The 20,751-nt window shown below is 42.9% G+C and overlaps 1 protein-coding gene across 7 annotated transcripts in view; it reads right to left on the bottom strand.

Moving 5' to 3' along the window:
• LOC141944846 (protein mono-ADP-ribosyltransferase PARP12-like) overlaps positions 1 to 20,751 on the bottom strand; it is a 31,026-nt gene continuing 10,275 nt past the window's right edge. Inside the window, exons 3-14 of one of the 7 annotated variants that reach the window (XM_074872088.1) lie at positions 19,977 to 20,229; positions 19,751 to 19,865; positions 19,322 to 19,392; positions 17,354 to 17,455; positions 14,925 to 15,048; positions 13,483 to 13,648; positions 10,944 to 11,064; positions 10,319 to 10,415; positions 9,814 to 9,892; positions 4,298 to 4,428; positions 2,509 to 2,660; positions 1 to 1,907 (exon numbers count right to left, since the gene is read on the bottom strand). In XM_074872088.1, coding sequence (XP_074728189.1) covers positions 1,624 to 1,907; positions 2,509 to 2,660; positions 4,298 to 4,428; positions 9,814 to 9,892; positions 10,319 to 10,415; positions 10,944 to 11,064; positions 13,483 to 13,648; positions 14,925 to 15,048; positions 17,354 to 17,455; positions 19,322 to 19,392; positions 19,751 to 19,865; positions 19,977 to 20,229 — 1,695 coding nt within the window. In that variant the 3' untranslated portion in view covers positions 1 to 1,623. Of the gene's footprint in view, positions 1,908 to 2,508; positions 2,661 to 4,297; positions 4,429 to 7,450; positions 7,884 to 9,481; positions 9,603 to 9,813; positions 9,893 to 10,318; positions 10,416 to 10,943; positions 11,065 to 13,482; positions 13,649 to 14,924; positions 15,049 to 17,353; positions 17,456 to 19,321; positions 19,393 to 19,750; positions 19,866 to 19,976; positions 20,230 to 20,751 lie in introns of those variants that run through there. The other 6 variants (XM_074872089.1, XM_074872092.1, XM_074872091.1 and 3 more) reach the window with 6 other exon arrangements.

Genomic DNA, 20,751 nt, shown 5'->3' with positions numbered 1-20,751 from the left:
TGAGTGAAAACGTTTTTATTTGTAAATACGGCAAAACTCAGTGATTTGGAAACTCTACAGGCAAACAAAAACGGGAGAGATCTTAGAAAGTGGTAAAATCTTCCCCTTTTAATGCATTACTGACACATACTTTCATTTAATTCTAAGACAGTGATTTCAGTAAGATGTCCTAGTTTGATATATTTTCCCTGTCCTCTTGGTAACTTGCAAACTCTGAGTAGTACATGCGGTTGATAGATTAGTATTGAAGATACAAATAACTAGGAGGCCGTTTGTGTTACTGTAAAGCTTATCTGAAAGTAAAAATTACCGCTCCCCCGTCCTCAGCAACAGTTTCCCTCTGAATAGACATCTTTGTACAGAGGGTTCTGAGCTCCATTAACTTACAAACTCCGTATTAAAATTCATTTGAAACTCTCACAGAGTTTTTATATTTTCTTTCTGGGACGATAAAAAGCACGTAACTTACTAAAAAAGGGCTTATCCACCGTTGGTAGGGTTGTACATCACTGACAAAAACCAGACCCAGGGAAGCAGCATCCAGGGCCACCCACAGCAACCTCCAACACGAAGAGGAGCTACACCTGGGAGTTGTCAGCAAGTCGCCCAAGTGGGCAACGAAACGCATTTACGAAATGTCTGAGGACAGCAGTTCTACCACTGGCCTCAAGAGAACAGAACTGGTCTCTTCCAGTCACGTCATATTTCTGGAAAAAACGAAAATTAACGTATAGAAATAGGACAGAAAATAGCAATGCTTTTTAAGATGTTTCTCCTGTCCTATAGGATTTGCCAAGCAAATGTTCACATTGAGGAAATACACTTCTCGCTTGTGACACAGGCTTTCTATACTTACGACCATTATTTGCAGCCAAACCACCAAATTTTACTACCTGCTTATTCATAGGTTGTGACTTTCACGGTTTCGCTTGAGCTCTATTTTCGTATAGGTCACACAGCAAGTTACTGCAGATCTGCAACAGAATCTGATCCAAATGGTACCTGCCATTGTACAGATAAAACTTCTCCACTTGAGAACTTACACCACTGATTTAAAATGAGCTTTTCATTTTTTTTTGTTCAACCACTTTCAACTTGAAACTAGTATCAGCATTAACAGGCAACACTTTGAAAACTACGTCATTCTCACATACACTGATTCATTTAGAATTGTGATAGATGAGAGGATCAAGAACAGCCATATTCTGCACTGACAAGAATCTCTGACTACCAAAAACCTGAAAGTTTGCTTACAAACTACTGTACTATTAATTTTTCTCTTAACTGAGCTGTTTGCAAAGAGAAATCCTCTCTACTGTATTTCTAAGAAAACACAATTACAATTATTTGCCCACAGAAGTCATAACATTTGATTTCCCATCCTGTGATTCTGATTTTTCTGCTACAGTTATCCAAATGTCTATGCTTCATTTAAGAGAGGAAGAGGAGAAGACAAGGCAATTAGTCTCAACAAGTATAACATCTGCTTTGCCAGCCCTCCTCAATACAGGAATTAGTTGGATTAACTTTCCAAAGGATTGTGTAAAAAGAACAAAGTCACCCAATATGAGAATACCTGCAATACGGAAAATAAGATGAGGGATACAGACAGCTCCCATCCCTCTATGATAAAATACATTTTTCATCTTCCTCTTTATACTGTATTATATACTCTGGGTAAATCTGGTATTTTTCAAAGACAACAAAAATGGAGGGATTTAGCTCGTTGTCCACACAGCTGTCATAAAACCGGAGCCCATCAGTAGACTTTGCTGGGGGGCGAACGTAGGTTGTGCAGCCTTTAACATATTCTCCAACCAACACACGAGCCACGAACATGACGTTTGTTTTCACCGCAGGCTGACAGTATCTATGGGAATAGGAAGCATCTCTGGCAAAGTAACTTCCTAGAAAATGGTATGAAAACACGGTTGTAAGGAATAGGTATAAAGTGACAGGGAAAACTGAGTTTTTCAGTATTTGACCCACCTTTCAGCTCTCTTCTTAGTTTACATAATACCACGGTAATTTTTACAAGAGAAAAGATTTCACCACAGAATTTCCATTCAGAAGTTGCTATTTTAGGAATAATTTTTAAAAAAATAAAACGTATAAAACCACTACAGGTATGCGTGTTACGATGTGTGTTAGACAGGAAAACACGAGGGCCTTCCACGATCCTACTGAGGGAATGCCCGCCCTTCTTGCTCTCTGCCATGAAGACTAGTGGCCATTTCTCTGGCAAGTTCAAACATTGACCTTGAGCCTTCAGAAGATCCCACCTACAGCAATAAAGGCTCTTCAAATCTCTACCTTAATTCTCTTAACGCCTTGTGAAGAGACTTACCCTCGCACAAAGCAAATCCTTGTCCTTTCCAGAGGGAAGGAAGATCATAAAACCAATTCCTACCTCTTTTTTTCACCCTCTATAGTTAAAAACCTCAAACCTTTGATTGCTGTAGTATCAGGGGAGTCTAAGTAGGCGTCTAACAGTCACTTCCTACGTACCCTTTCCATAGTTAGTTCCATTGCTTCCACAAATTCTCCAGTCGAAGTTGTGAATGCAGATGGCTTCCACGAAGCACGTCTTGGTTCCGTGGAAGAGAAGCTTTTCATTTACATCCTTCCCTCCGTTCTCCCTTTTCATCTGCTCCTTTTGCCTAACAGAAAAATGCAGGGGAGGAGAGTGTGAGCCATGGAAAAAAAGGAAGAAAGGTGGGGGTTTTTTTAAAAAAAAGTATATAGTATACATGTAAATATCAGCTGGATGAGATTCCCAGTCTGCTTTCTCCTCTTGGCTGGGAAAATGAGACAGACTAGCAGTATGATGAACAATTCCAAGATTATATTACATAACTATAATTGGTGTATTTACTGATACCACTGCCCAGCAATCCTAGGCAATTCTGCCTTTCTTCAGTGAGGTTAAGTAGGCGTTGGCACTAGTACAGTCCCCCCTGTACCAACCTTTTGCTCCTGTGTAGGGTCCTACTAGTTGTGCTTTAATGTCTGGTCCCCCAGTGACCTCAGAGTGCCACAAGCCCTGAGCTCCTGTCCCTTTTGAGATCAAAAACCCAGCCTGCCTTCACCACCAAAGACCCTACTGATTTAGGCCAGAGTCAGACCAAGCCACGACCAGTATCAAAAAAGGAATCGCAACAGAAGGCTCAACTAGTATCTCCCATCGCTATTTCACAGCGCCCAGCCATCCCACGGGTTTTCAGAAGCTGTTGAAGGGGACAAGGCAGTAATATTCTTCAGCTACAAAGTAAAAGCCAGGGAGAGGGGAGGATCCTTCCAACTTGTAAACTGCGCAAAAAGTGAAGAGCAACAGACTGAAATTTGTTCATTGAGAACTTGGCGATGTTAAACTTTGCTGAATTATCTCATTGGAGGAGGATAAAAAGAAAAAATTATGCACTATTACAAGTTTTGAAGTGTCTTGAGATTTGCTAGATGAAAAGTTTTTATGAAATTATTAGCTGGGAACTTCCTGGATTCAGGTTTGCAGGTGAAAGTGCTTATTTGAGCAGTGTTTTTCTTCTCCATTCCCATTCCATACAGTCCTTGAGTATTTCTATTAAGTATCTGTGCTTTTGTTTTAAACTGGACAACCGTACTATGCAACAGCTTAGTCTGCTATCAAATTAGCTTGAACGTGGTCATTTATTGGCACTAGCCCCAGCTCAAATCTGTTGGTATCTAGCTTGGCAGAAGTACCTGGAGCTCAGCATCACTGATGCAGGCGCTGAAAACCAGAAAGGAGCTCTGGAACTCAGAGGTCATTAAGTTAAAGCACAACGATTCTTTCTCAGTGAACACTGACTTCATTCAGCAAGGGTATTCAAACTCTTTGAGAGAGCCTTAAATAAATCTGACTGGAAAAAAAACAAAGACCAAGCACCCTTTACCCTTGCACGCTTCTTTTTTAGCAAGTATTTTATATACTCTAATGGATAAACATCAGTAACAGAGACAGATGTGTGCAGCAGCAGTTACTGTTCAACCCGAGACAATACACTATTCCACAGCAGTTTTGTGTCATTCCTATCTTTCTGTCAGCACCCCTCCCTGCATCTTCCAAGCAACCGTGCAAAGGGAACCTCCCCCGAGGAGCCTGGCATTCTCTGGAAGGCCTCAGACACTTAAAATTTTACTCCTGAAACTGCTCTTAAGGAGGAAGTACCAGTCATGTTAAAGCAGAGGTGGTAACAGTCTTTTTTTTCCTGGGAAGTGGATACAGGACACCAGCTCTGGGAGACTCCCTCCCCATAAGGATGAGGAAGCAAATACTGACCACTGAAACACTTTCCAGAGGGATGGATTCTGAATCCTCTGTATTTTAAGGACCTTGTAGCTTTTCATAGTCTCTTGAAACAGCTGCTTTATTTTGTTGTATTCAGAGGTCACATTAATGAGCTCCACTGCCTATAAAATACAAACCAAAGCAAAAGACAACATGAGGCTTCAGTTAGCTCGTAACATGCAGAAGCCTAATTACAGCAGATACACTTTTGGAAGGGTCCCCAAACTATACTTATGAAGGTTAATTTAATACTTTAGATTGTGACTATGTGAATAATTAGGACAGATACTTAATATGTAAATCAACAGGTCACTCCTGCTTTGCAAGGCCACCTCACCTCTCTTCAGGAAGGATGCTGAAAGCAAAAGGATCAATTAAACATTTATTATCTCCAAGTAGGAGTTGATACTTGTAACTTTAAATCTCAATGAAACAGAAATTTCAAAAAGAAAGCTTGACTGATCATTCCAGATAATATTAGTTTTATATATAAGCTGATTAAGAACAAATGATGTTAGATAACAGTATCATTTGTAACCAGACATTTAAGGGAGCTTCAGCAATTAAAAGATGAAACAAACAAAATACACAGAACCTGCCAGTGTCACGGCTCCTTAACTTCTCAAAGTTAAAGCTTGGAAAGTCGCACTTAAATATAGACTTACAAAAAAAAAAAAAAAAAGGTACATTTCTAAACATAAGAGAACAGTTACGATTCTAATAGGAAAGTTACACTAACTACCTGCTTAAGCAAACACGTATCCTCCTTTCCTAAAGGAAACAAAGTCTATTTATCCATACTTTTCATGTTTAAAAATCCATCAAGAAATGCACATTTTTCCCAAAGAAACATGAGTGCAAAACATAATTAAAACATGATCCAGGCTCTTGTGCTTGCTTACGTCATGGGTAAAATTTCCATTTTTTTATCCAAAGTCACCTGTGCCTTTAAGCTTCTAGAATAAACACTTCTCTTCCATAAACTTGACTGAAAATGCATAATGCTGACAGACTGATGTCACTGGGAAATACTTTCCACTTTACCGCTGCCTAAGCCAAATGGGAACTCAAGATGCCTTGAAGTGAAATGCCCAACATCCCACGTACCAGTTATGTTTTAAGCAGGAAAGCTGCAATCATCCTAGGAGGGAATATAGTATCAACATCTTAACCCATCAGGCAAAAGCTCCACATTTCAGAAGGCTGAGTTTAGAGAGGAGATAAAATAGGACTTATATTTCACTGCTGCATATAAAGAAAGAAGGGTTTTTCTGGACACCATGTCCAGCTTGTGCATTTAGTACTTACTGACAACAATCATAGGAAAGCCTATCATAGGAAAGTCTTCTAAGGATTAAGAATAGACACCTGCACATGGAAGAATTATTTCTTTGAATTTATTAAACAGCTTTTACAAAGTTTAATGAAATTTCCCGTGTCTTAATACAAGAGGTTTTTTTCCAAAGCTTCTTTACAACACATAAAACATTTTGGACGGAGGAGTATTTATTATCTGCACGCTCTGTGACACCACAGCTCAAGTTGTTCACGATCAGCTATGAGTTGGAAGTTATGGCACTGTATTTCAGTACTATATAATTTATTTGTACATAAACAATTCTTATTTAGACTAAAAACATGCTTTCACTATGTTGCATCATTTTACTGAGGAACTCTAACCTTCCTGGGTAAAACGGAGGGTCAGCCACATGGTACAAGGCCTAATCCTGTAAGAAAGGTTATTTTATCATTTTATCATAATTATTTTATCATATGATGGCCTCCAAGCAACAAAGCCAGTTCTCTTTTGCATGAAAATTTTGTGGGATTGTCCTTATTTCCCCAAGGATGCTTCTCCTGCTAATAAAAGGGAACGCCACGTTGCTACTGCAGGTTGATACTTCATAATGACATAACTTCTTTATCCCATTTCATCTTCAGACCTAAAATGGAAAATCCTAGAGAGCACAAGCATTGGCTGAAGCACTGTCAAGGAGTGGAGGCTGAGGCAGAGAAAGAATCACTGCCCTGAGAGATCTGGACAGGCTGGAGCAATGGGCTGAGGCCAACTGGGTGAGTTTCAAGAAGGCCAAATGCCGGGTGCTGCCCTTGGGCCACAACAACCCCCAGTAGTGCTACAGGCTTGGGGAGGAGTGGCTGGAGAGCTGCCAGTCAGAGAGGGACCTGGGGGTGTTGATTGACAGCTGGCTGAACATGAGCCAGCAGTGTGCCCAGGTGGCCAAGAAGGCCAATGGTATCCTGGCTTGTGTCAGCAATAGCATGGCCAGCAGGGACAGGGAAGGGATCTTACCCCTGTGCTCAGCACTGGTGAGGCCGCCCCTTGATGACTGGTTTCAGTTTTGGGCCCCTCACTCCAAAAAGGCCATTGAATGACTCGAGCGTGTCCAGAGAAGGGCAACGGAGCTGGTGCAGGGTCTGGAGCACAGGTGTGATGGGGAGCGGCTGAGGGAACTGGGGGGGTTTAGTCTGGAGAAGAGGAGGCTGAGGGGAGACCTCATGGCCCTCTACAACTCCCTGAAAGGAGGGTGCAGAGAGGGGGGGATGAGTCGCTTGAACCAAGGAACAAGCGCCAGGACAAGAGGGAATGGCCTCAAGCTGCGCCAGGGCAGGGTCAGACTGGCTCTTAGGAAGTATTTCTTTGCAGAAGGGGTTGTTGGGCGTTGGAATGGGCTGCCCAGGGCAGGGGGGGAGTCCCCATCCCTGGAGGGGTTGAAGAGTCGGGTTGACCCAGCGCTGAGGGATCTGGTGGAGTTGAGAACGGTCAGGGTGAGGTTAATGGTTGGACTGGAGGATCTTCAAGGGCTTTCCCGACCAAGATGATTCTGCGATTCTGTGATTCTGTGACTCCGTGACTGTCATTTCTATCAGTGTATGACTGTACACTATCTGTGTACGTTAATTCACTGTGTACGATATCTGCGATATCGAGTGACCCAAGCAGAATTAGTGTCTATAAAGCACGCGGATAGACTCTTCACATTGCCTCAGCTCCTGTTCCTTACAGCACAGCAACCTTTGGCAGCACAGCAGCCAACACAAAGACTAATCCTCTGACATAAAACCACCCATTCGTTGCACACATTCATCAGGTGTACATTAAAGATACAATTTAAAACACAGCATGAAGTTCCAAGACAATATCAACTCTTTTTTTTTTTTTGCCTTTAAAAGGTTTACCAACTATTAATTCCACTTTGTTAAACAAAGAAGAAATTCACACCAGCTTTCCAACTGGTGTTACCAAGTTCCATCGTGCGTTTCATACACTCTATTTTCTATAAAACTATGATTCTAAATGACTTACAGATTTAGGCACTGCAACACTCAAAACATAAGCAATGTTACCAAAGCAGAGCTGCTCTTTTTAAGCGAAGATGACTTTCTCCCTATCCCATATAGGCGTTCCTTTTTAAAATGGATCACTTCCAGCGCAGCAAATTTTGCCAGGGTTATTTGTCAATGTCTGAAGAGAAGGGAATTCATCAAGTCGTAACTGTCAGATCTTACGATGGTCACCACATGTATGCAGAATCCCAGCCAGGCCCAATATTACCTACTGCAAAAAAACAAGCTTAGGGTCCCACAGGAATATTTAATCTAGCCCAGGCTTGCACTTTTAGCACCAACAGGTACCGTGGGCTTTGTCACTTTTTAGAAACTGAATTAACATCTCCTTTCCTACGAAAGTTTACAAGTTAAGAGATGTTTTTCTTCAGTGCCAACTCAACAAGCCAACTGAGCTCTGGGGAACAAGATGATCCTTCTATTTCACACATCCCCATGAATACCACCAGCAGTACCATGGATCTGCACATCACATTCCAAAGCCTCTCACACACTCGCCTCAGTGACTCCAGAAACATCCCAACAAATGGACGCAACTAAAATTCAGACTGAAGTTTTCAGAATAAATAAGGGAAGCAGTTAGGTACAAACAACCCAGAGACCTAAAAAGAACTGAGCGACCTGTCTTCCTGGCATTCTTTTGAAAAATTTAAGCTTGTGTTAATCAGCTAAGCTGCTGCTAAGCCAAGGGAAGGCTGATTAGCTATATCCTTTATTATTTTGACAGAGCTCAAAATATTATATGCCCAAATCTTCAAAAGATCTGGCTGCCAGGCTCCCACACAAACCCAGTATTAGTTCGTTCAGCAGGTGCCAGACACCTGACACTTAGACAATCTTGAAAAATTTGAGGTTTTCTGCTGATTGTGAAAAACAGCTATTTGAAGTGAGCTCATGGCTTAAATTTTACCCGCTGATTTTTCATCAGAACTGTATTTAGATGAATTTGCTATATACACACATGGCCAGATACTGGTGTTACACTGAGTAAGGCATAATCCAACACAAGAGGGTAGTCAGGGTAAAATGAAACATTCAGCACAGAGCAGAATGACAGAAACCAGCCCACAGAAGCTCAGACACATGATATTTCTGGTCCTCATGCCACTACCAATGTAGCTACACTGGGGAAAATAAAATACAAAGCGTGAGAATAGCGATGGAGCTCTCTGTCAACTGAAACTAGCCAGAAAGAATTCCCAGTCTGGAAATAGGATATTACTTCTGTTCTGTCCCTGGCCATCAAGATATCTGTGCCAGTACAACACAAGATTCAGTGACACAGTCAACAAGGAAAACCTCTTATGCTCCACATTATGTGCCATTCCTTAATCAGGGTCAAATCCACTATAAAAAAGGACAACTGTAACACCAAAAAGCCTTTTTTCTAGTACACTGTGGTACTTCCACTTCTTGTGTTGCTCTTCCAGAAGGACTGCTTCTTAATACCATCAGATCTAATAATTTAAAAAACACCTGCACATTTTTGGTCTCGGTAGACCAAATAAGAACATAGACTTTGGGCTGACAGGGATTTGGTTTGTTTCATTGAAGAGATCACTGCAAATGGTTTTTTGATATTATTGGCTTTAACTCTTTATTTCTGCCATTCCTTGAGGCCACGGTCTGTGCTCAGATCTGTGGTGTATGCGACTACTGGGTGACTTGCAAGAGCATATAGAGATTTCCTTTCCTAGATCTCCAATTCAAACTTTATCAGCCACAATGGTATTATTATAGGATGGCTTTTTAACGGTCTACACAGAAAAGGTTTGGTCTCAGCCCAGCTTCTAGTGAAGAAATACATACTTCATAGAAGTCCCTTGCTTCACTGGTCTGCTAAGTCACCGAAGTAAGCCGTTTCTTCATTTTTAACAGTGAATCTTTTTGTCTTGAATTTGGTGAATTGGGGTTTTGCACGTACAGTTGCCTGAAATGCAGATGAACTTCATGGGAATTTGGCACCTTCTTCAGGAGCTCTTAGGAGATCCCCATGATCTTTAGCACACCCACCCAAGATATCACTCCTGTCCCTTTTTAGCATCAACCCAGTTACAATTGCTTCACTTAAGCATCCTCCTCTTTTGAATCGTGCCTTTCCATCAGAATTACAAGAGGTAAAAAAAAAATGAAAAAGATACCTTGTATCCCAAGTCAGGCAGTGCAGATTGATCCCAGTGGGTGGGACAGACTTGATTTGGAATGGAAGAATCCCTGTGGCTGTTTGCAAACAGACAGAAAATAAGATGTTAGTAATTCTAGTACTGCTCTGAATATTCAAAGTGACAGCATCCCCTCTGCCAATTCCTACATTTAAAAATAAAGAAAATAAACCACAAAGAAACTGGGAAACAACCTCAGCCTAGGAGCTGGGCTTTGCATGCTGCCATTTAATTGTCACACTCCTCTTTCACTTGCTTTTTTAAGACACACCAGTCCTGTGGATGTAGTACCTGGAGTAACATACACCCCAGAAACCAGGTGATGCACCAAGCCGGCAGTTTGCAATACAGTTTTTGTTCAGTCAGATGGATGTTTTCTAAAAACAGTTGTGTTCTTTGCACAATTACTGCCAGCACTGGCAGCTGTTTTGCCTTGTAATTGCTTCTAAAATATGAAAACCCAACAACTTAGGGCATCATTTACCCTCTCTTTATCTTCTGCACATCTTCAGAAGACACAAACTTTGGCCGCCTGCAGACCTGTCTTCGAGTTTTAGAAGAGGTGTTCGTCTGGATCATCTCTTAAGGAGAAAAGAGAAGGAAAAAGTCATGAATATGTCTACAAGATGGGGTCATTAATTAATGACAAGTGCATATTCACTGTCAATTCTATCTGCTGAAGAATAGTTGCACAAAGTCTATGTAAGCTGCTTCCCCTTCCTGTAACTCTGTTAGTTAACCTGTGCCTATCTTGCTTGCTCCCTTAAATCATTCATGCTCTTTGTTGCTCCAGCAGCACAGAAAGATGCTCAATTTTTCATTTTTACAATCTACAGCGTCAACTCACTTTACTTGAGGTTTACTATGACTTTATGCAAAGACTACGAATCTTTTTATTTCTGGTCTAATGTGAGTCTGAATAGTGTCAAGGAATAAGGGGAAAGGTTACTTTTGTAAGGAGTTTCCTCTGGGCCATCACTTCCCCTTCCAATGAATAAATCTGGTAGTGTTAGTAAAAGATGTTATAGCTTCTAAAAGCTGACAGAGCTTGCAAGTTAGTCTTTGTAAAGCACTGCGTAGTTGTAAATGAGAACCTTTAAAATAAGTACCTTTAAAATTGAGTTCGTAATAATACAAGCCAGCCTGGAAAGGTATGATGGCATCTGGATCTGCCAGATACAAATTCTCAATAACAGCAGAAGATGGTGAGTTCATACTATCATCTTCTCCCTTTGTGGAGGGAAGGAAAAAAAAAAAAGAGAGAGAAAAGAGTAATGAGTAAACACAGTCAGGGCTAAACCCTGGATAACTAGTCTGGGTGGAGGGAAAGAAGAGGCAAAGAGTAGGATGAAAAGGAATCTAATTAGAACAATCGTGGCCTGAAGTGCGATTACCGAACACTCCTAACACACACACAAATACATAATTAGTAATGATGGACACACGCATCCCATTTAAATTTCTGTAACAAGTTGTGCTGGTTTTGGGTAGGATAGAGTTAGTTTTCTTCAGAGTAGCTAGTACAGGACTGTAGTTTGGGTTTGTGCTGGGAACAGCGTTGGTAACACAGGGATGTTTTGGTTATCGCTGGGCAGCACTTACACAGAGCCAAGGCCTTTTCTGCTCCTCACAGCACCCGCCAGCAAGTGGCTGGGGGGCACAAGGAGCTGGGAGGGGACACAGCCGGGACAGCTGACCCCAACTGACCCCAGGGACATCCCAGACCGCAGGACATTGTGCTCAGCACGTAAAGCTGGGGGAAGGTGGAGGAAGGGGGGGATGTTGGGAGTGATGGCGTTTGTCCTCCCAAGTCACCATTACGTGTGACAGAGCCCTGCTGTCCTGGGGATGGCCGAGCACCTGCCTGCGAGAGGGAGTGGTGGATGAATTCCTGATTTTACTTTGCTTGTGCGTGCGGCTTTTGCTTTACTGATTAAACTGTCTTTATGTGAAACCACAAGTTTTCTCACTTTTACCCTTCCAATTCTCTTCCATCCCACCGCGGGGGGACTGAGCAAGGGCTGGGTGGGGCTGAGCTGCCAGCCAGGTGTGAGGGATGCACTCGACTCCTTGACCAAACTAGATGGTAGTTTGGTTCAGGCTCCAAAGGAAGTAAAGGCCTAGGCCATGTCCAGGCTGTGAACTTCCCTAGTTCCAACCTGTTCTCTGACAACCCACAGAGGAACAGGGTGACATGTGAGCACTGATGCATACAAGCTTGGAAACTGGAACACCAATCCTGTGATTAACACATGAATAGCTGGTGGTTCTTCCAAGACTAATTTGTCAAGGAAGAAAGCTGTGAACACGTCTCACGTTACCTTTTCCATCACATGGAATTTGACTATGAGCCAACCACTTTATTCCATAAATCTGACTGCCTGTGAGAGCTTTTTTTTGAGTTCTCCTTGCTAAGGAGCGGGTGGCACAGCAGTGATCTCCCCTTGAGCCGGGACATCTCTCGAGGGTAAGAGACCCCTTACCAACTGCAGACCTTTGGTAAGTGACCGATTTCACGCATAACCTTGTGCTATAGCGTACTAAGATTTTTGTACTGATAACTTTGAATTATTATTATTGCATCCTACGTGCAGTAATAGAGTGAACCTTGCCATCGGACTTTGTTAAGTCTCACATTTACAACATCCTACTTCAATAAAACTACTTTTGCTGTTACCTTTAGTGGTGATTCTTTAAACAGTCTAAAATCTCCCCTGTGACAAACTGGCGTAGTTGGCAGATTCTAAATCTGCCCCGCAACACTGGAGTTAAACCATGATGCGAGTACAATCCTCTCTACAAAACAACGTAAAATACGAGGGTATGCTGATGGAGATGCTTTCCATTTAAGCTGCCTACTGAAATCAAGGCCCACTCTTGCCAGAGCCACTATATCCATCATCGTTCCCTGCGTACTCTTCCGCATCCCTGGATCACCTTTGTGTTCTGCCATTTGCCCAGCTATACCATAAACCAGACAGGGAAAAGTCAGCTGCCTTAGGGGAAGGAGAGATTTCTTATTTATTTCTTTTCCTGCATTTTTCAACGGGATCACTCTCTCAAAGAGGATTTGGCCCCCCAAGGAAAAAGGTAACATTTGATCTGAGAGAGCAGAGCAATCCTTGCATGTCCAGGGAAGCAGGACAACGCTTAGAAGAGAGGCAAGACTACGTCCTGAATAATTTAAAACGCAACATATCTCAAGGACAGTGTATAGATGCTAAATCTGTGTAGAAGCCATGGGCTGCTCCAAAAGGGAATCTGACTAGAGAAGCCAGCATGCATCATCAAAACCAGTCTGATCAACACAAGCTGGAAAAAAAAAAAAAAAAGGAATTTTGCTTTCCTGTATTTGCCAACAAGGTCTTTGTCAAGAAAGTCATTATAACAAACCATCCAGACACAAAGACAGCCAATCGTTCATACTGAACCTCAATGCAAGGAGATAAGGCGTGTTCCCCCCGCTCCAGCCTGTCATCATTTTATCACATCTGTTAGGAACACCTGTAGCTTCACTGCCTTACTGGACACTGTCAAATTCAAGCACAAGTACTTACTTAATTGACCTTACTGACAAAAGGGGAGTGGCAGGGAAAAGGCTCCACACGTTTCTTCAGAAGGGATTCAAAGCACAAGATGTGGACTCACCTCTTCTCCGTATTCAACCCACTGCCCTTGGTTGTTCTTCCAATACCAGACCCACTGCGTGGTGAAGGTCAGCGTGGGCTTTGAGACTGATGATGGTGTAGAGAGACGTCGAAGTGAAGAAGAACTGCAGGTCATTCTCTGGAAATCAATGTTCTTATCTGCTACGCTGTAAGGACAAATGCAGGTTTATTATAGTTAACAGTGTGTATTTTATCCTCTAGTCCCCAGTTTAAGCTGGTGCAATTTTCTTTAACATAACGTGACTGCCTGAACTTAATTAGGTCTGAAATAAGAGCCTTTCCCACAGCGTGCACGGCAGCTCTGCAAACTGTTTCCAGTCTTCAGAAGCGAACTACGGCCTGTGAGACCCCGAATGCCATCTCAATCACTAGTCAGATGTTGCACTGCCAGCTTTACAGACAGTCTGGGGCTACACGTACAACATGGCATAAAAAAATATAATACAATATAATACAAGAGGTATTTCTGCAATAGATAAGCATGGTTACAATTTTTCACAGTATAAAACTAAAGTTGGTAAGTACACAACTGAGTTTGCTAGCAAGCTCCTGCAGCTTATCAACTTTGTTCTATTTCTGTGGTTACAGAGGATGCAGTCGCAGCTGTGAGTTCTGTAAACAGCATTCATCACTGGAGCCACCTGGGCTCTTACTCCTGGGAGGCTGGAAAAATTAACTCTCAGGCAGAAAGATTTTGAAAGCAGCCTCCTCTTGGGAATCTTGCTTGTGATTTGCACCATCCAGCAGCCTAGTCAAGCTGCAAATCAAAATCATCCGCTGTCTGAAGCGGCATGGGCCGTAATGACACTACCACCTTAGTGAGGCCAAACTTGGGGTCCCCTGCGAATGCAGGTGGCTTACAGTGGGGCTTTCAGAAAGGAGTTCAAGGGAAAATACACTTTAAAAATGTCTTAAAAAAAAAAAGAGGAAAAAAAGAAAAAAGATGGGCTGCTTACACCAAAGGCATTTCATAAAATTTCTCTAGGCACATTATAGATATTATTGTATTATGTATATTATATATAATTATTTGTTATATATATTATATATACGAGCTGTATTAGGAAAGAAATAACCATAGAAAAGGACCAGCTCTGAAGTGTTGTTAAAAGGCCAAACTTAATAATTATAAATAATGATTCATTATCTGAAATACTACTATTCCAAGCACTAAATTCCACCCGCTTCTTTTTACCCTGTAGGGTTTTAAATGCAAGATATCGTTGTGTTATTTTTAGAAGACAAAAATTTTATTTTCTTTACTTTTCTTTTAAAAAAAATACTATTTGTACATCCTCCCAGATTCTGGGAAGCTCAGTAATCAGAAGTTATGGAAGTCAGACATCTTTAGGAAGAAAACAAGAGTTTCTCCTCAGGGGCTCAACCACAGGACTCTAAGCAAGCAGTCCACCATCACTATACCTGATGTTTTTTGGGTCACAATAGGCCTTTTCAATTTCCTCCATCATGGAAATGTCATTCCAGTTGATCCCATTATGTACTTGCCATCGATATGGCAAATGGTAATGAACAAATTTGCATTTATCTGTAATGAGATCAGAGTCAAGAGCTCTGCAATCATAACACAGAAAGTAAGACAAGGAAAAAAAAAAAAAGGAACAAACATTTTTTACACTCTGGCTTTATCTCCTGGGCTTTGGCATGACCAATAAAGACAGAGTGCTGAAAATAGAAATAATGTCTGAACAATAAGGATGTGTGTTTCTCCAGTCTTATCTAGAAAAACACATAAGCTCTCACACTGTCAAATGTATTTCAAAGAAACTGCAACCTTCCCTTTGCTGAGACACGGCATTGGCAGCTGGGAGAGCAGTGCCACAGATCGGAAGCGTGTGTCTGTGTGTCACACCACCATGTTCCTAAGCTGTAAAGTCAAGCCTATGCACCACGTAAGCGCTCTGATACATTTGGTTCTCTCTTTCCCTTAGTTCCTTAGACCTTGTGGGGCAGTTACCACAGCCCGAATGTTTTTTCTAGGCCCGGCCCAACAAATGAGGGAGCATAAAGGGCTGCAATACCCAACCAAACATCCCCCAGGAGGGACCCCCCACTCAGCCCTGAACAGGTAGCACACTGCCCTCCTAACACAACTGCTAGGCACAGTCAGAACTGTTGCTTTGCTTCTCAGAAAACAGGAAGAAGCAACTTTTAACTGCCTTGCATGTAAGACCTACAGCAGTGCTACATACCCTTCACACAGGAAGAAGAAAATTTTGGGGTTGTTTTTTTATTTAAATCATCTATGTTTTCAACACATGTATGAATGCATGTTTGAGTTCAGACCTGTTTTAACACCCCTGCATGTGTGCATGCTGCAGGCAGAGGCTGACCCCCAGGCCTCCCTGCGGGGGGAAGCTGAAGTACACTCCACATCCCAGTACAGACCAAACCTCTTATTTACAATTTTTGAGCCAAACATGGCATGGCAAAGCATGCTAACCCTCCAACCATTACCTGAGTTTAACTATTTGGTGGTCACGGTATAGCTGCTTTGAGCATGACCTCCACAGCTAGCACATGGGTCCACCATTCACATTATACTGGTCCAAAAGTTCATCAACTTAAGCCTCAACCTGGTCCTAAAGACGCAGTCTGAGAAATGTGATACAAGGCTGGAGTAGCTGCTGCACAGACAGAGGCAAAAGGAGTTTTACCATTCCTGACCCCTGATGTATCTGACCACAGAACATACAGAAACTAACCCCGGTTATGGAGACAACACTGTCATTGCTTTCCTCCTCCATTTTGTTAATAGGGCTGGAGTGCACCCTGTCTTGAAAGCACTCTGTCTTGAAAGCACTCTGCTTAAATTAACTGGAATAGCTGTAGACAAACCCACACTTCGTCCCTCTTGGCCGCAAATTTCATTTCTGTGATCCATAAAAGAGAGAATTTATTTTTCAAAGTACTGTCTCTCTTCAAAGTAATGGTTAAGGAAGGGTATTAGAGCAAGGCCTAAAGTAACTTACTCATCCGCCTCTCAGAAAAGGAGCTTCTGACGGGAGAACCGCATCTTTACCTGAACACAAACCTGCTACAGAAATACTAAATACTCACAAACATCTCGGACCAAACAGTTATCGGGCAGCTTATTGTCTACATCCTAAGCAAAAGCAAACGCAGTCTGATCTAATTTAAGTGGATCTCCTACCATGACCAGGTGCTCAGAAAAGGAGCAGTTCTTTAGAAAGTGACTGGACAAGCTCACCAAAAGAAAACCTCATGGTACCTCCTCATAACCAAGGAAGAGCCTAACCTGGGGGTTAAGCGACTCCTCAGGGACAGCCCCCGAATACAATTGTTTATACTTTTTTTTTTCCCCCCAGACCGCGGTTATCAGCCGCTGCCAGATGGGCTAGATTGATCTTTAGCTTAGCTGGTACAACCACTGCATTTTCTTAAGACATTTTAACACCCTGGATCACTTTTGAAAAGACTTAATGAGGGAGAATATGGCTATTATCATAGGATACCGCAGGAATAAAGGATGACATACTGTTGCCAGTTGTCAATGACAACAGCATAAGGCCAGCTCTTAAATTGATCTGATAGTTACAGAAAGTGTAACACTGAACACTCAAAGCCCAAAGGCTGCCCCCATCAACAGGGCTGAAATAAGCCATAGATGGATCACCCAGAGGAGAAAGGGTTTCAGTGTGTCCACCTGACTTTTTGCTGATGATGTCTGTAATTGTGAGAGTGTTTATTAGTGACTTGGGAACAAAGTGATGAGTGAGAAGGCACAACTGCCGCTAGTCCGAGCCACTGAGCGGGGAGTGCCTCTGCAGGCGCTGCTCTCCGAAGAGAACATGACTTTTTATAAAGCATACCTTTATGTTTGCAGTACCTCCAGATGTAGAACACACATATCTCATCAGACTTATCTTCTTTGTTGTTCTTTGAAGCTCTAGCAGAGGAATCGTTTTCTTTAGCTACAGGAAAGAACGCATCAGTCCTTATCTGCCCTACCAAAATACAACTAAGACAAAGACATTGCGTTTGGCGTTTCATCCCAGAAATAACAAGGAGCTGACTGCAGTTGCCAACTCAAGCACTTCCAGGATCTGACTATCCCCTGTACAGCGTGAGTGCAGGCTTTGTGACTGACCAATAAACCCCTGCGATGGCAGAAGTCTCAGTGGAGCTGGACAAGGGGGTAACACAGGGTGTGACTGACCGCGGCTGTCACGAAGAAGCTGACTTTGTCTCAACACAACGGGTGGCCTTTGCTGTAGATAATCGGCTACGTCAGCTGAACGGATCAACTGGTGGTATAAATGTTTCTCCCTGAGTTCCCCAGACCAGCATGGGGGGAGTGAATACGGAGCTCAGGCCAACACAGAGGTATAAAACCTAAACAGCTAACCAAAGAATTTCAAAGAGAGCAGGTTTGAGCTGGCTTCAACCCACATATTCCTTCCTCTTCCATCATGACAGTGAGCATATTATACAGACCTGTAATGGGAATCACATTGGGATTGCAATTGAACTGTGTACTGCAATCACTGTAGTTTGGGAAGTGTTACTTAACATTTGTATTTTGTTTTCAGTGTATTTTCCATCACTCTGCTACATCAGAAATCTCATTATACTGGGCCTGGCTAGGATGGAGTTAATTTTCTTCACAGCAGCTCATACGATGCTGTGTTTTAGATTTTGGACTGAAACAACGTTGGTAACACACTGATGCCCCAGCTTTTGCTGAACAACGTTTGCGCAGCACCAAGGCCTTCTCTGTTTCTCACCCTGCCCCCCCAGTGAATAGACTGAGGGGTGCACAATAGGTTGGGAGGGGACCCAAACGGGCAGAGGACCCAAACTAACCAGTGAAATACTCCATACCATATAACATAACGTTCAGCACCAAAGGGAAAAGAGGGAGTTTTAGGAGGGTTAGCTATCTTTTGCTCAGGGACTGGCCGATCCGATTGCCTTTGCATCACTTTGTTTTCTTTTTTCTTCTTCCACTTACCCTGCGCTTTTTTCTCCCCTCTCTGTCCTGACAGTGTGCCCAGGTGGCCAAGAAGGCCAATGGTATCCTGGCTTGTATCAGCAATAGCGTGGCCAGCAGGGACAGGGAAGGGATCTTACCCCTGGACTCGGCACTGGTGAGGCCGCACCTCGATGACTGGGTTCAGTTTTGGGCCCCTCACTCCAAAAAGGCCATTGAATGACTCGAGCGTGTCCAGAGAAGGGCAACGGAGCTGGTGCAGGGTCTGGAGCACAGGTCTGATGGGGAGCGGCTGAGGGAACTGGGGGGGTTTAGTGTGGAGAAGAGGAGGCTGAGGGGAGACCTCATGGCCCTCTACAACTCCCTGAAAGGAGGGTGCAGAGAGGGGGGATGAGTCGCTTGAACCAAGGAACAAGCGCCAGGACAAGAGGGAATGGCCTCAAGCTGCGCCAGGGCAGGGTCAGACTGGCTCTTAGGAAGTATTTCTTTGCAGAAGGGGTTGTTGGGCGTTGGAATGGGCTGCCCAGGACAGTGGTGGAGTCCCCATCCCTGGAGGGGTTGAAGAGTCGGGTTGACCCAGCACTGAGGGATCTGGTGGAGCTGAGAACGGTCAGGGTGAGGTTCATGGTTGGACTGGATGATCTTCAAGGTCTTTTCCAACCGAGATAATTCTGTGAAATCCCAACACTCCTCCGCAGGCCGGCCGGTACTACGGCTGTCAGCACAGGGTAGGGTAAGCACATAAACTGCACTCTGACTACACCAGGGAGCTGTAGGGCTGTGTGAAATCAAATCCCAGTGAGAACCAGTCTGACCTCAAGACTGAAGGGTTAAAACCAATCCATACCTTCGTTTTTACTTTCAGCTCCTGTTGGCAACTGGTGTTGGCTCTGCCCAGGTACATTGCTACCAGGACCTGCATAAGAAGATTGAATGAAGAGCACTGCTGGACCAGAACCTCAGCTAGCTGGCAACATCCCAACTTGTGTGTGGAAGATTATGTCCATCACACACATAATTTTCCACCGGCACTCCACCACTGATACAACAGATCAGCAGTAAGTTACAAATCCCAGCTAGTCGGAGTGATCAGCTGCCATGCGACAGCAATTTTGCACGCAGTAGTTTATGCAATAGCAATGCAGCTCCCCCTCCCACATGACTCGGCCATGACTTACTCCATCCCTAAAAGCAGATGAAGGGCAGAAGGGAAAAAAATATGTATATAGGGGAAATAGGAAAGCTGATTCCACATGAAAGCAGTTGATACTTATCTAGATACTTACTTTCTGAAAGTGGCACATGCAGTGTGGGGCCCACTCCACACTGTTCTTTACCCCTTGTAACTGCTGGTTTTTTCCATAAATTTTCTCTTGGTTTGTAGTTGTGTACTGAAAGCACAGAAAGGACAATGGGGTTTAGCTGTCAGGTAAGGCAAGAACAGCTTCTAACCTCTATCAAACTCTGAATCCTATTTATACCCAGTGTTTCTTACAACTTACTTTTCCCTTTCTTCAGTTCCTTCTTGAATTCCTCATGCCTGTGACCATATATAATCTGGATGTTTGAAGCTATGCTCCCATCAATGCCTCCAGTTTCCAACACTCTCAGTGAATGGCCATCCAAGAGGTCATGGGACTTCTTGCACAAAGAAAATCTACATTCCCCTTGGAGAAAGTGTCGACAAATATGAAGTTTGTTGCAGTGGTTTTGCTGGATGCAGATATCATCCTTTCTGTTGTAAAATTGACAGGCCTAGAAGTGGAGAGGATAGATACAATAGGAAATGGAAGAGCACATTAGAAGCAGGTTTTTTTTTCTTTGTTCTACAGGCATGCAGCTTTAACAGCAGAAAAATGGTGACTAAAAGGGCTGTGTTCATTGTGACTTCTTTAATCCAGGCAGATTTCTTGCACGGAGAAGCAGGCATTTTCAGCTTACTCATGCATTTTCAGTTTTGAAGTTGCACAGAGATTTTTTTCCAAGAAAAAGAAAAGCCAATCCAACAAGCATTCATTTTTTGGCACTTCTAAGCAAGACAGTTGCATAACAACTGACTTTTACAGTTATTCTATTAAAAAAACCCCAAAGAACCACGTAACAAAGTGTCTCCATAAATACATGTATACTGTGTCAAATGAGGTATTATTTCATGGAGCTGAAACTGCATTTGCAGTTCCCATTTGTAAAGCTTATTCTGCATTAAAGATTTGGGCATCTAAAAATGATGTGAAGAATGCTTTGAGATTAGAATATATATGGAAAAAGCAACACACT

This window comes from Strix uralensis, chromosome 5 (assembly GCF_047716275.1).
Source record: "Strix uralensis isolate ZFMK-TIS-50842 chromosome 5, bStrUra1, whole genome shotgun sequence".
NCBI lineage: Eukaryota > Metazoa > Chordata > Aves > Strigiformes > Strigidae > Strix > Strix uralensis.
The sequence above is the reverse complement of the archived record's forward strand: the minus strand, read 5'-3'. Positions and strand labels throughout refer to the sequence as shown.